Source organism: Bombina bombina, chromosome 4, assembly GCF_027579735.1.
Source record: "Bombina bombina isolate aBomBom1 chromosome 4, aBomBom1.pri, whole genome shotgun sequence".
Taxonomy (NCBI): domain Eukaryota; kingdom Metazoa; phylum Chordata; class Amphibia; order Anura; family Bombinatoridae; genus Bombina; species Bombina bombina.
This window is the reverse complement of record NC_069502.1, coordinates 1,041,407,457-1,041,423,312: the sequence shown is the minus strand read 5'-3', so window position 1 is coordinate 1,041,423,312 and position 15,856 is coordinate 1,041,407,457. Positions and strand designations below refer to the sequence as shown.

General features: G+C 36.2%; 1 protein-coding gene across 2 annotated transcripts in view; it reads left to right on the top strand.

The window, feature by feature from the left end:
• Positions 1 to 15,856, top strand: part of PLCB1 (phospholipase C beta 1) — a 1,466,985-nt gene that overhangs the window by 838,070 nt on the left and 613,059 nt on the right. For both annotated transcript variants that reach the window (XM_053712164.1, XM_053712163.1), the window contains exon 10: positions 7,373 to 7,519. In XM_053712164.1, coding sequence (XP_053568139.1) covers positions 7,373 to 7,519 — 147 coding nt within the window. The remainder of the gene's footprint in view (positions 1 to 7,372; positions 7,520 to 15,856) is intronic.

The following is a 15,856-nucleotide window of genomic DNA, read 5'->3' as shown; positions in this document are numbered from 1 at the left end:
ATAGATACCTTTGGTGTAGTATACTTTATTTTGCAAAAGGATCCCCCTGGATACTAGATAACTTTTAGATACCTATTCTCAAAAATGTATCTTTTACAGGTTAAAAATATGTAAAGGTGAATGTGTGAGAGAACTTTCAGAAGTACAGGAGATCACCACTCTCTTCATAGGTAGCGCTTAACTTATTGTCCTCAATGTTAAGCTTTTCTTTTAATCCACACATTAGACTTCCTCTCAGGTGAAACTTAAAAGGACATTAAACCCAATCTTTCAAGATTTAGACAGAACATGTGATTTTAAACAACTTTCCAATTTGCTTCTATTAGCTAAATTGCTTCATTCTCTTGGTATCCTTAGTTGAAAAGCATATCTAGGTAGGCTCAGGAGCAGCAATGCATTACTGAGAGCTAGATGCTGATTGGTGACTGCACAAAAATGCCTCTTTTTCTTAGGAATTTTTTTTTTTGCCGTGGCATTTGTTAGCAGCTTAAATCGCTGATTGGTTGAAACAAATAAAGGAGCTTTCTACATGAAGTATCTTATACTTCATGAATTACAGTCCCCTTTATTTGTTTCAATGGTTAACTTTCACTTTAAAATCACATGCTGTATTTGAATCATGAAAAATAAGAAAAAGAAAAATGTTGGATTTCATGTTCCTTTAAAAGAACAGTCTACTCCAAAATTGTTGTTTAAAAAGATAGATAATCCCTCTATTACCCATTCCCCACTTTTGGACAGGCAATATGGTTATATTAATTTATTAATTAATAAGATTGTGATCAAACCCCATGGTGTGCTATAATAATATTCTTATAAAGTGTTTTGAATATGAATTATAATAATTGAAGGAATTCTTGCCTTTAAATGTAGAATAATGAACATTTTTAAAGGGACATAAATCACTTTCACCTAGATTACGAGTTTGGCGCTATAGAGGGTGGAAAATGAACGCATGAACGTTATTTCAGCCTCCATATCCCTGCCATTACAAGTTTCTGAAAAGCCACCTTGTGCGTGCAATATGCGATAAGTTCCATACCGCACAAAATCTAATTGCTGAGAATACGTGCTTGTGCACGCTTTTCCCATAGACATCAATGGAGAGAGAGTGTTAGAAAAAAAACTAACACCTGCGATTGCGGAATACCTGAAGTGCGGAAAAAAAAAAAAAAAGCTCCGTAACGCAACCTAATTGATGTCTATAGGAAAAAAAGTTAAGTTTAAACCTAACACCCTGACATAAACTCAAAGTCTAAACAACCCTAATCTTCCACCCCCGACATCGCTACCACTAATAAAAGTTATTAACCCATATTCCGCTGCTCCCCGACATCACCACCACTATAATAAAGTTATTAACCCCTATTCCCCCACACCCCAACATCGCCAACATTATAATAAAGCTATTAACCCTTATTCCGCCACTCCTAGACATCGCCGCCACTAAATAAAGTTATTAACCCCTAAACCTCTGGCCTCCCACATCACCCCCACTAAATAAACTTAATAACCCCTAAACCGCCAGCCAACCACATCGCAAAAAACTAAATGAAACTATTAACCACTAAACCTAACAACCCCCTAACTTTATATTAAAATGACAATATCCCTCTCTCAAAATAATTACAAACTTACCTGTTAAATTAAAAAAATCTAAGTTTAATCTAACATAACTATTATACTAAAATTAAAATAACTACCAATTTAAAAAACTAAATAACATATTTAAAAAAAAAACTAACACTACTAAAAAAATTAAGTCTAAAATTACAAAAAAAAATACTAAATTACAAAAAATAACAAACACTAAATTACGAAAAATAACAAACAAATGTATCCAATATAAAAACAATTACACCTAATTAACCCTATAAAAATAAAAAGCCCCCACAAAATAAAAAAAAGCCCTAGCCTACAATAAACTTTTATTTTACAAAAAATATACAAAGACCCCACAACAGTAAAACCCACCACCCAACCAACCCCCCAAAATTAAAAACCTAACTCTAACAAAAACCTAAGCTACCCATCGCCCTGAAAAGGGCATTTGTATGTGCAGTGCCCTTAAAAGGGCATTCAGCTCTTTCACATTGCCCTGAAAATGGCATTCAGCTCTTTTTAAAAAAAAAAAAAATCCACCCAAAAAGATTTAAAAAAAACATAACACTAAGCCCCGAAGATCCACTCATAGTTTCTGAAGTCCGGACATCCATCCTTATCCAGGCGGTGAGAAGTCTTCATCCAGACAGCGAGAAGTCTTCGTCCAGGCGGCATCTTCTATCTTCATCCAGGTGGCATCTTCTATCTTCATCCCGGCGGCATCTTCTATCTTCATCCCAGCGGCGTGGAGCAGATCCATCCTTTAAGACATCCAGAGCAGAGCGTCCTCTTGATTAGGTCACCACCATACACTGGAACTTCAATGCAAGGGAGCCTTTTCAAAATGGCGTCCCTTGCATTCCTATTGGCTAATTTGATTCTTGAAATTCAAATCAGCCAATAGGATGAGAGCTACTGAAATCCTATTGGCTGTTCAAATCAGCCAATAGGATGAGAGCTAATGAAATTCTATTGGCTATTCAAATCAGCCAATAGAATTTCAGTAGCTCTCATCATATTGGCTGATTTGAATTTCAAGAATCAAATCAGCCAATAGGAATGCAAGGGACGCCATTTTGAAAAAGCTCCCTTGCATTGAAGATCCAGTGTACGGCAGTGACCGTATAAAGAGGACGCTCTGCACTGGATGTCTTCAAGGATAGATCCACTCCGCACCGCCGGGATGAATATAGAAGATGCAGCTGGGATGAAAATAGAAGATGCCGCCTGGATGAAGATAGAAGATGCCGCCTGGATGAAGACTTCTGATCGCCTGAATGAGGATGGATGTCTGGACTTCAGAAACTGTGAGTGGATCTTCGGGGGATAGTGTTAGGTTTTTTGAAGATTTTTTTGGGTGGGGTTTTTTTTTTAGATTAGGGTTTGGGCTTTTTTAAATGCCCATACAAATGCTCTTTTTCAGGGCAATTGGTAGCTTTAGTTTTTGATAGAGTTAGTTTTTTATTTTGGGGGGTTGGTTCGGTGGTGGGTTTTACTGTTGGGGGGTCTTTGTATTGTTTTATAGATAAAATAGCTGATTTCTTTAGGGCAATGCCCTACAAAAGGCCCTTTTAAGGGCTATTGGTAGTTTATTGTAGGCTAGGGTTTTTTTATTTTGGGGAGGCTTTTTTATTTTTATAAGGCTATTAGATTAGGTGTAATTGTTTTTATTTTGGATAATTTTGTTTGTTATTTTTTGTAATTTAGTGTTTGTTATTTTTTGTAATTTACTATTTTGTATTTTTTGTAATTTAGACTTAAATTGTTTTAATAGTGTTATTTTTTTTTAAAATGTTTAATTTAGTTTTTTTGATTGGTAATTATTTTAATTTGAGTATAATAGTTATGTTAGGTTAATTGTTAGTTTAAACTTAGGTGCTTTTAATTTCACAGGTATTTTTTTATTTATTTTAAGATAGGGATATTGTAATTTTAATTTAAAGTTAGGGGGTGATAGGTTTAGGGGTTATTAGTTTAATTTATTAGTGGCGATGTGGGGGCTGGCAGTTTATGGGGTTAATAGGTTTAGTTTGTGGTGGCGGTGTTGGGGAGCGGCGGAATAGGGGTTAATAACTTTATTATAGTGGCAGGGATGTGGACGGGAGGCAGATTAGGGGTTAATTAGTTAAAATAGTGTTTGCGATGTGGGAAGGCGTCAGTTTAGGGGTTAATATGTAGTTTATGGGTGTTAGTGTACTTTGTAACACTTTAGTTATGAGTTTTGTGAAACATTTTTGTGGCGCAAAACTCATAACTACTGCTTTCAGATAGTGGAATGGATCTTGTCGGTATAGGCTGTAAAAAACTATGTTAAAAACATAAAGTATGGGTCTAGTGCAATATGAAAATACTGTGCTCCCTTTAAAATGATCCAGAGAATCAGATCACAAAACAAACAATCACTTTAACAACACTAAAGGAAGCGCTAGTGCATAAATAGGAACTTCCCTATCATGAACCTGCTGTACAGTATTAATAAGTTACCCAAAGCGCAGTATCACAATAAATGCTTCATCTATATACAATATATAAATGTATTATCTCAAGACAGTTTTGTAAAAATTCAAACTCAGATAAATTAAAACAATTAAATTAAAGCAATTCAAAAACTGTGGTACAGAGCAATTAAAACAAATCAATCAAACAAACAAATCCTAGGTAACACACACATAAACTAAAAATGTCTAAGGTACATATGAATTACATAGAGAACATATATAAAAAACATATATACAAACATCCACATATATATATATATATATATGTAAAAAATCTCTTAATCAGACTTAAAATGTTACATGCAATGTAAAATTGCTTCAAAAGTTTGTGAGGTCTAGAAACAAGGAGAGACAGAAAGGTCTCGTTACAGGCTGTAAAATAATTGAAAAAGGTGTAATTAGGTACTTACACTGGATATTTTCATGCTTGCTCCTGTCCCAGTCTCCACAGGGTTCCACAATTAGTAATAGTGATATTGCTGGGTTCTTTATCCAATGTCCAGCATAAATTCTCAGTGACTTTGAAGAACTAGGGTATCTTGTAACTGGCTATCAAGTGTCTTAGCCTTTTATCAGTTTGGTTCACGTTCAGGTGTAGGGAAGGGAGCTGTGACGGCGTGAACCAAACTGAAAAAAGGCTAAGATGCTTAATTTAATTGATTTGATTAAAGGTTTAATTCTACTGAGGGACTCATATGCAGCAGGGTTAGGCACGTAAAGTCTGTCATATGCATTTCCAGTTATCTTAACTGGAAAACTCAAATTTTTTTAGTTTAAACTACAGAAATTGGGGAAAAATAGATAAATTACATATGATTGTTTTACTATGCATATATTTAGAAGTGGGTCATGTCATTTAACATTACATTTGATTCAATAATCTTGTTAAAATAACATCTTATGTATAAAGGTTTTTTTTTATGCATGTAGTCTATCCAAAGTTTTATAATCAAACAGAAACAAATGCATTTTTAGGTAAGGATATATACCTAGAACCATGTCCATGTCAACATAAATGTTAACAGACAAATGCATACTTTTTTTTTTGTTTGATTGGATCAGTATATGTAAGTGGAACAATTATGGGCCAAATTACAAGTGGTGTGCTAATGATAGAGCCGGACGGAATATTGCTGGGCCACACTAAAGTTAGCACGCAACTTGATATTACAAGTCCATGGTAAAGCGTGTTAACCAGCGAAGGGTTAGAGCGGCTGACTTCTGTCAAGTGCAATCTATACTTTCAACGGATATCACGAACACGCTAACTCACGCTCAGTTGAAAAGTTATAGTTTCCACTCAAGCGAAAGCCAAAACTGCGCTAGAATATTTATCGCAACTACAGACCTGAAGTAAAAGAGTTACACAAAACGCATCAAAACCACATAAAAATAAATTAGAATTTGACTATATACACATTTAAATAAAAAAAATATATATATTTTAAGATCAATAAAAAAGATTTACATTTTTAAATGGTTAAAAAGGATATGGTATATGGCAATGTGTTTGACTGGAAAGGACTCCAATATATATACACTTTTGAGCCCTTTTCAGTCAAATACCTTGAAACATGCAATATCATTTTTATTCATAATTTTTAGTTTTTTTGTGTTTTGAATAGAAGTACTTCACTTAGAAAAAAATGTTCTTTCTATTTTTAAAATACAGACACATACATACAGTATGTGAGTGTGTGTGTGATTATACATATATATATATACTATATCTCTTTATATATATATATATATATATATATATATATATATATATATATATATATATATATGTATGTTTATATATATATATATATATATATATATATATATATATATGTATGTATATATATATATATATGTATTGTATATACAATATGTATCTCTCTATTTATCTATCTATCAACACATTTGTAGTGTGGCCTCGCCGGCACACCCATAGAAAGACCAGCAATGTACAGGGTACATCACTGGTCATTAAGGGGTTAAATTCTGTTATTCCATATGGATGATAGAACATTTTTGAGTCTCTTCAATGTTAGAATTAATCACAGAATGCAGAATAGTGAATACAATATAAAGAATCTTTACGAATGTCTTACAAACAAATACAGCAGATGAATTGAAGATGACAACACATAAGCATAATTTGGCTAACCTTGTCTGCCCTATAAATCATGTCTATGGATTCATACTCTTTTTTTTTTTTTTTTTACTTGAGAATATTAAGGTTAAACAGTCTTATCTTAAAAAATTATATATAAATAGCATCAAGGGAAATATCTTCAAATGAACATTCTTGACTTAAAAGCTAATATTACAGAACACTCCTCATAGAAGGTTGAAATCTCCTGAGCTTTTATGTCTTCAAAGGCTTGGGCCTTTTTTTTTTTTTATACGAAAAGGTCTTTAAAAAATATATAAAAATAATAAAATTAAAGAAATATAAAAAAAGAGTCTAACAATATCCATGTTGATAATGAAAATATAAACTAAAAAAATATGTTGCTTTCTGATAAATGAGCCTGTTTGATTTTATGGCAGAGAAGAAAATTGAAAATGCTTTCAGTTCAAAATGTAATTGAGCTGGTGATTGCTAAAGGGCCTGAATACTTTGTAAAAAGCATTGAAGAAAATGATTTTTTTATATTTATATTTTCTCTACTGTGAAGGGATTATTTTTTTTTTTTTTTTTTAAATGCTTTAGTGTGTTATTACTTATGTCTTCAGGACACTGTTCAATCTATGGTTGTTTTAACTGCACCTTCTTAGTCAGAGATTCATTTTTGCATGTCCACGTCATATTTTAGCATCATGATCTTGGAAAATAGCTCATTTTAAATATTGCTTCTATTTTATATTAATAAAGAGAAAGATGAAAACCGTAAACCAGGGTGCCAGTGCTAGGTTAGTTTATTCATGCAGTTAACAGTAGGTCATGGAAGCACCTACTATCTGATGTGTTTCACGCATGAGCACATGCGCTTCATCAGAGATAGATACCTGGTACTCCAGGTGTGTATTAATACAGGTAAATAACCAATCAGTGGCTATTTTATATTAGTAATAAATAAAGTCAATGTAAACATAAAGATGTGAAAAGAAAAACAAAATGTTTCATGATCAAATCCTATATTACCTTTTTTTTTTATTTTGATAAATGCAAATGTAGAGACATAAGTGTTAATATAAGAAATACATTTGTTATTAAAAGCCAAAATGCATTACATGTATTTACAAATCAAATGTTGATTTAAGTGGGGTTTTTTTTCCAGGTCAGATATCCGTAGAAGGATTTATGAGGTATCTGGGTAGTGAAGAAAATGGTGTTGTACCTCCTGAAAAACTGGACCTGAATGAAGATATGTCTCAGCCTCTGTCTCATTATTTCATCAATTCTTCACACAATACCTACCTCACAGGTAGCATTTGATTTATACACTTTGCATATTGTCCCATATTTAATTTAACAAATGAAAATCAATGCAGAAATGTATGTATGACAGTATTATAATAACTAATACAGGTAATTACAAACAAGGTTGTAAAATCATGCACTCAGTGTGACACAGTATTTGGAGTATTTTCATTTGATCACACAAAATATTTGCATTCTCATATTATGAAAAGAGGTATCAGGAATGCCTTCCAAGCTCATTTAGGTGGACCCAAATTTGTGCCTGTCAGAAGGTGGAAAATTAGGTGGAATTAGGTTTTTGGATCCATTCCTAAAACAAAACAAATCCTAATACCTACAAGAAGTCAGCCTAAACCTCATCCATTGAGCCCTAAGATAGTTATAAGTGTAAGCTGAAATGTGTGGAGCCAGTGCTGTGTAACACTGCATTTCTTTCATTATTTCATAGTCAAATTCTAAATGTAATCAAATTAACTTGTTTCCTGAGAATTTTTAAATCAAGTGAGAACATCCTGCCATGTTCAGTTGCTGTGGCTTGTTGCTAGGACTTCTTATAATTGCTTGACTCTATGACTTTCTTACTGGATACCCAATCTACTGCTTTGTTTATGGTTCTCCTCTGCCTAAGACACATGCCTTGCCCGTACCATTACACAAAGTTCTAAATAAGAGCAAAACAGAAAAGGTTTCTGTTGTTCTCCTATTTACAACTTTGTGTAGTTGTTAGCATTGTGCCTATATTCTGCCAAGAAGCTTCCAAAAATGTAGGTGTTTTTTATAGCTTTCTTGGAAATCTAGTTATTGCTATTCCCCAACTTTCTGCTTGTATTAAATGCATTGACCATGCTAGTGTTTAACTACTTCTATTCTTCTGGGCCTTTTGTAGTTTTGTTATAGACTCTACCAAGACATCTACTGCTTCCAGGTGATCTTAACTGAATAGCTAGCTTTTAATGGCTGGCCACATTCCAGAATGTGTGAATCTAGAAACCTAAACAAAAGTAAAATTGAGCTGTAACATTTATTTACTGCAGACGTTTATTCTAGATGAAAAAATACACCACTAGACTTATTTTCACTGTAATTTCACTATGATGTTGGTGACTGATATATGAGGTTGATATCTAAGGCTGTCTAAAAGTGCTTTCCTTGCTAAGTTAGTTGGGCCTTAGTCTGAAAAGTTTCAGATTAACTGCAGACCAATGTCAAAGGAGAAAAAGGTTGATGCTTTATAATGCCAATTTTTTTCCACCTCCTTTAGCTGTTTTTTATCTGTTAATCTTACATCTTGGAGATTTCCTCTTCACAAATATGTTTTACTTTTATTATGAACTGATTGTTCCAGATAGCCTTAGGTACCTATTTATTATGTTGGGTGCTTACAATGTTTCCACAAAGGGAACCTGTCCACATGCCTTAAGGGACTCGGGTGCCAGAATTTAACATTGCACAAGACATCCACGAGCAAACCTGCACCAAAATTGATTAATAGCTGCTCACACAGATTCATAAGTGGGGGGTCATGTTTTAAAGCATTGACTAAATTGCTAGGCTCTCTATTGGATGGCACAATATAATTAGTGATGGCGTTGAATGTGTCAAGTATTAGCCCTATATCACCTGTATTGTGATTTCTGTACCAGCATAAAAAGCCCTTAGAGCTACTTAATAAGTTAGTAACTTCTATTACAAGGTTATATTAAACCCTAAGGGGCCGAATTATCAAGCTCCGAATGGAGCTTGATACCCCTGTTTCCTGCGCGAGCCTTCATGCTAGCCGGAAACAGCAGTTATGAAGCTGCGGTCTAAATACCACTGCTCCATAACTTGTCTGCCTGCTCTGAGGCTGCGGACATCTATCTGCCAGATCCTATACGATTGGGCTGATTGACACCCCCTGTTAGCGGCCGATTGGCCGCAAATCTGCAGGGGGCGGCATTGCACAAGCAGTTCACAAGAACTGCTTGTGCAATGATAAATGCCGACAGTGTATGCTGTCGGCATTTATCGGCGTGCGGCAGACATTATACGCTACATCATATCATGCCCATCCGCACTTTAAGAAATCGGCCCATAAGCTTCTTCTGCACTACATGTTATAGTCATTCTGCCACAATTTAAAAGACATGCCAAGTTTTTAAAGATTAGTCAGACATTACAGCAATGTCTAAAGCTTTGCTTCCCTTACCTCAAAAACCTCCTAGATTATTGGTCTGCTCTTCTACTTCTAGCTGTAACTACTCAAAATATGTAACCTCTGCACAGTTTTTGTTTCCTTTTAATGTTGCAGAATCTCTAGATTTTAACTATTAATTAATTAAAAGTACTCAACCAGGGCCGGCTTTAGGCCTTTAGGCTTTCTGTGCGAAAAATCTTTACAGCGTCCCTCCCTGGCCACACCCCTCACAAGGGGGTGTGGCAAGAGAGGTGATATGAAAGACAGATAGAGTAGAGAGAGACAGAGAAAGGCAAAGAGACAAAGACAGATAGATAAGAAAGCTAGAGACAGACAAAGACACACAGAGACAGTGAGAAAACCGAAATATGTTTGTGATGGTTTCTGTGTGTGCATGTGTTTGTCAATATTTATGTGTGTGTAATATCAGTTTGTGTTAAAGTTTTGGTACGTGTGTAAATGAGCAGAGTTTGGACAGATACACACACAGATTCACACATTCACGTATATACACTTATAGATTCACACATTCAGATTCATACATTCCCAGATACACACATACACTCAGATTCACTCATGGATTGATATGTACACTCCTCAGTTCTCCAATGATATGCACACTCCCCAGTCATCTCCATCCCCACTTTCCTCCCTCTTTCCGGTCCATTAGCTCCCAATCCATTTCCATTATTCCCCCTTTCCTCCCCTTGCTATCTACATTTCCCCCTTTCCTCCCCTGTCATCTCCATTCCCCCCTTTAGCCCCCATCTCCCCCCCATTAGCCCCATTCATTCCACACTCTTTAAGCCCCAATCATTCCCTCCCCCCTTTAAGCCCCATTCATTCCCCAGGGCTCCAGTGTGCCCGCGCCACTCTCTTCCGATGCACTGTGGCTGGCCCTTTACTTTTTCCGGGCGCAGCATGAATAATCTTCCGACGCGCAGCTGCTAATGAAGGAAGCAGGGAAAATCCCGGCACCTTCACTACTCTGCCAGCCGCACATTGGAAGACAATGACATGGGCACACTGGAGCCCTGGGGGACAAAGGGCTGTGACAGCCGCCTGGCGCCCATGTTGCCATGGCACCCTGTGCGGACGAACAGCTTGCACACCCCAAAGGCTGGCCCTGCACTCAACACACGTTGTGTACAAGTTGGCATTGGCAACAGATTAACAGTTTGTTTGTTAACCAAAGGCCCAATCTTTTTTTCACCATTTCCAAATCAATGGTCAAGATTTGTTGGACCATTATTAACTGTTGCCCAGCTAACCCCTATTAGCTTCAGATTATACTTTTGTGCTCTTTTCATATACCATTTATCAAGGCCTATTTAATTTTCACATCATTTACTTCTCACAAATCTTATGGTTGTCAATGGTGGTCAGAAATATGACCAATAATTGGTTTTCACTTTCCTTTGACATGGGTTATATGAAATAAGTTGTTATGCCTAGGCACTGTTTCCCTATACAAATGGTAGCCAGTATCGTATCTAACATCCCAACCCCACAGCTCAACATAAACTTTCTTAAAAGCTATCTTAATAAACCCCTGAGAGTCCTAAATATCACATTTTCTACGCTATCAGAAGGGTATAACAATTGAGGTGTACCAGCTGGTGTTGATTACAGGACCCCATTGATTCTACTCTTTCATTCATCCAATGAGAACCTAAGAGCTTGATATACAACCTAGAGTATGTTGATTCATTATTGTGTAACACTGAGCCTCTTAGGTAGTTCACAGCTAAATGTTATCTGCAATCATCTCAGCATACTTCCTGATAAAATTGAAATATAATGAGCACTTCCAGTTATGATTATTTTTTGTGGCTTGTTCCCAGTTTTCTGTGTGATTGTCTTAAGGAATTCCTGAGTTGCTTTGTTTGCCATTTCTAACATTTGCTATGTTTATATACATTCGTGCCTCTGACTCTTTTTTTCCCTTCTGACAATCATCTTTAATTTTGGGAATCTTAACTGTAACCAAACTGGTAGAAGCCGTGCTACAGTCCATTTTTATAGTTTACAGAAAATGAGCCTCACAAGTGGCAAAAAGTCAAATTGTACAAAACTAGTTCAATATAATCACCCAATGAAAGATATCAAAGACAAGTGAATTTTTAACAAATCCATTCCTTGGCCTGTATCAGTTGGTTATAAGAAACTTAATCTGATTCTGCCACTTTACGGAGAGCAAATTACCTACACAATCAAATTTTGGTGACTGTTTTTTATTCAACACTGTAAAAATATTCTTACACTGTAGTCTATGGGGCCGATTTATTATGCCCTGAATTCTGCTATATGCAGCTGTTTCTACGCGAGCCTTCAGGCTTGCCGTAAACATAAGTTAAGAAGCAGCGGTCTTAAGACGGCTGTTCCTTAACTCGTACACCACCTCTGAGGTGGCAGACAGCAATCCGCCCTATCGCATACGATCAGTTTGATTGATACCTGATTGGCCGCGAATGTACAGGGGGCGGCATTGCACAAACATTTCACAAGAAATGCTAGTACAATGATAAATGCCGACACCATATGCTGTCTGCATTTATCGATGTCTGGCGGACATGATCGCTACAGCAGATCATGTCCGCCAGACACATGAAAAATCGTCCCCTAAATGTAAAATTATGAAGAATATGCAATACATTTCTTTGTGATATTATCAGCTATAAATTTGTAGCTGCTATGAAGTATTTTCTGAAATTGTCAATCCTAGAAATAAGCATTTATGTGCTGCAGAATATTTATCTGTGGTGATAGCATACATTATATATAATATATACCATTTCCTTTTTAGAGTCACCTATACAATGGAATATTTAATGGTAATGCATATTTTGATAGCATATTTTGAAATGAGGATGAATTCCCTGATTATATATTCATTGGAGTGACATTTACCTGCATGAAACTTAATTTCTGTGGAAAATAGAAATGATCTTTTTATTAATTCATTTGAAACAATAATTACACTTAGGACAATGAGATGTAGTCACTGAGCTTTATATCCAATGCTATTTGGGACCACAGATTCAGGGTGTAGAGCTCTGACACACATTTCTTCATGTTTTAAAAAAATAACATAAGAGAAGAAACACATCTATCAAGATTAGATAGGGAAAGTTTAAAGTCAGTATAGGCTATTCTTCAATATTTTTTGTTGCCTATTAATAAATATTACAGAGTGTTGCAAGTTTACTTTTCCTCCAGCGATAATATGGCTACAGCACTGCACCTCAGCTATTATAAAAATTAAAGTATTTGCACTGCTTACAAATAAATCGGTCTTACTTTACAAAGCACAAGAAAAGAAGTTAAAGATGATTATCATAATTCCTTCCTGGCATGCCAAGGGATAGCATTTTGTAATACACTTATCTTACATTCTGTGCACTGTGCCCTTGGCTGACTAGTGAAGTCAAATAGAATCTAGCTCTTCATAAAGGGACAGTCAAGTTCAAAAAAACCTTTCATGATTTAAATTGGGCATGTAATTTTAAACAACTTTCCAATTTACTTTTATCACCAATTTTACTTTGTTGTCTTGGTATTCTTAGTTGAAAGCTAAACCTAGGAGGTTCATATGCAAATTTTTTAGACCTTGAAGACTGTCTCTAATCTGAATGCATTTTGACCACTAGAGGGCATTAGTTCATGTGTTTCGTATAGATAACATTGAGCTCATGCACGTGAAGGGACCTAGGAGTGAGCACTGATTGGCTAAAATGCAAGCTTGTCAAAAGAACTTAAATAAGGGGGCAGTCAGCAGAAGCTTAGATACACAGTAATAACAGAGGCGAAACGTGTATTATTATAACTGTGTTGGTCATGCAAAACAGGGGAATGAGTGATAAAGGTATTATCTATCTTTTTAAACAACAATTCTGGTGTGACTGTCCCTTTAAGGGAACATGAAACACAATTTTTTTCTCCCTCCGTGTTCATATAGAACATACAATTTTCAACAGCTTTACAATTTAATTATATTATCAAATTTGATTCATTCACTTGATATTCTTTTTTTCAAGGAGTAGCAATGCACTAATTGTAGCTAGCTGATCACATCTAATCAGCCAAATCACGAGAAACAAATATGTGCAGGCAGCAATCACCAACTAACTCCCACTAGCATAGGCTATGTACATATTATTTTTCAACAACGGATACCAAGAGAAAAAAGCAGAGATAGGCAAGGTGTCCATACACGGACACTGGTGTCCGTGACTGGCCCTTGCAGTGTCTGCCGCCCATTTTGCTGTGGGGAGGGAGGAGTAAGACAGATGAATACTGGTCCTGACTCCTCCTTATCACACGTGGCACCACGTTTTGCAGGGTTGTGGCCACTCCCACATGATGCCGCTTAGTACCAGAAAATGACTCTGAGTGAGACAGAGAGAGAGGGAAGATTCAAGAAGCAAGCTGCCACTGTGTCCCTGGAGCTTTATATGCAAAGGTAAAGCACTTTAACCAGCACCTGAGGTTTATTATAAGTAGTATTTAAATAGAAAGAAAAGATATAGTAAGGTTGTGATTCATAACCTTAGTATATATTTTCTTTCTGATTAAATAATAGGAAAGGGAAAATATTTAGTGTGAATAAAATTAGTGGCTTGTGAAGAGACTGCTAGCAATATTGAGTGATAAGTTATGGAATAAATAAAGCCTGAGTGAAACACTGGATGTGTATCTTCTGCATCTGTGTAATAACACCCAGCTCAATACAAAGACACAGAAGTGACACTGGCACATGCGTATAGCCAGACAAGGGCTGGTTATAGGGTCAGTGGTATCTGCATCAGTATAATAACACCCAGCGCTATATAATGACACAGTAGTGACACTGGCACATGTGTATAGCCAGACAAGGGCTGGTTATAGGATCAGTGGTATCTGCATCAGTATAATAACACCCAGCGCTATATGACACAGTAGTGACACTGGCACATGTGTATAGCCGGAGGAGGGCTGGTTATAGGGTCAGTGGTATCTGCATCAGTATAATAACACCCAGCACTATATAATGACACAGTAGTGACACTGGCACATGTGTATAGCCAGACAAGAGCTGGTTATAGGGTCAGTGGTATCTGCATCAGTATAATAACACCCAGCGCTATATAATGACACAGTAGTGACACTGGCACATGTGTATAGCCAGACAAGGGCTGGTTATAGGATCAGTGGTATCTGCATCAGTATAATAACACCCAGCGCTATATGACACAGTAGTGACACTGGCACATGTGTATAGCCGGAGGAGGGCTGGTTATAGGGTCAGTGGTATCTGCATCAGTATAATAACACCCAGTGCTATATAATGACACAGTAGTGACACTGGCACATGTGTATAGCCAGAGGAGGGCTGGTTATAGGATCAGTGGTATCTGCATCAGTATAATAACACCCAGCGCTATATAATGACACAGTAGTGACACTGGCACATGTGTATAGCCAGACAAGAGCTGCTTATAGGATCAGTGGTATCTGCATCAGTATAATAACACCCAGTTCTATACAAAGACACAGAAGTGACAATGGCACATGTGTATAGCCAGACAAGGGTTGGTTATAGGATCAGTGGTATCTGCATCAGTATAATAACACCCAGCGCTATATAATGACACAGTAGTGACACTGGCACATGGGTATAGCCGGAGGAGGGCTGGTTATAGGTTCAGTGGTATCTGCATCAGTATAATAACTCCCAGCACTATATAATGACACAGTAGTAACATTGGCACATGGGTATAGCCAGACAAGGGCTGGTTATAGGATCAGTAGTATCTGCATCAGTATAATAAAATTCAGCAATATAAAATAATAGTTTTAATTGTAAATGTACTTTGGTGTCCTTCACTAAAGGTCTTTACTTTAGAAAATGTCCGCCACAGCCTTGGCTCATGCCTATCCCTGGAAAAAAGCACAGTTGAAAATGAATATAAAAGTGTCTTAAAATTGCATGTTCTATCTGAATCATGTAAGTTTAATTTTGACTTTCCAATCCCTTTAAGCAGACATATGGTTGTTGGCTTACAATAGTGATTGTACATGTTAGTGGTATAAACCAGCACAAATAGTTAAAGGACCATTAAACACATCTGAATTGCATAATCATCAAATGCATAATAAAAAAGACAATACAATAACATCTACTCT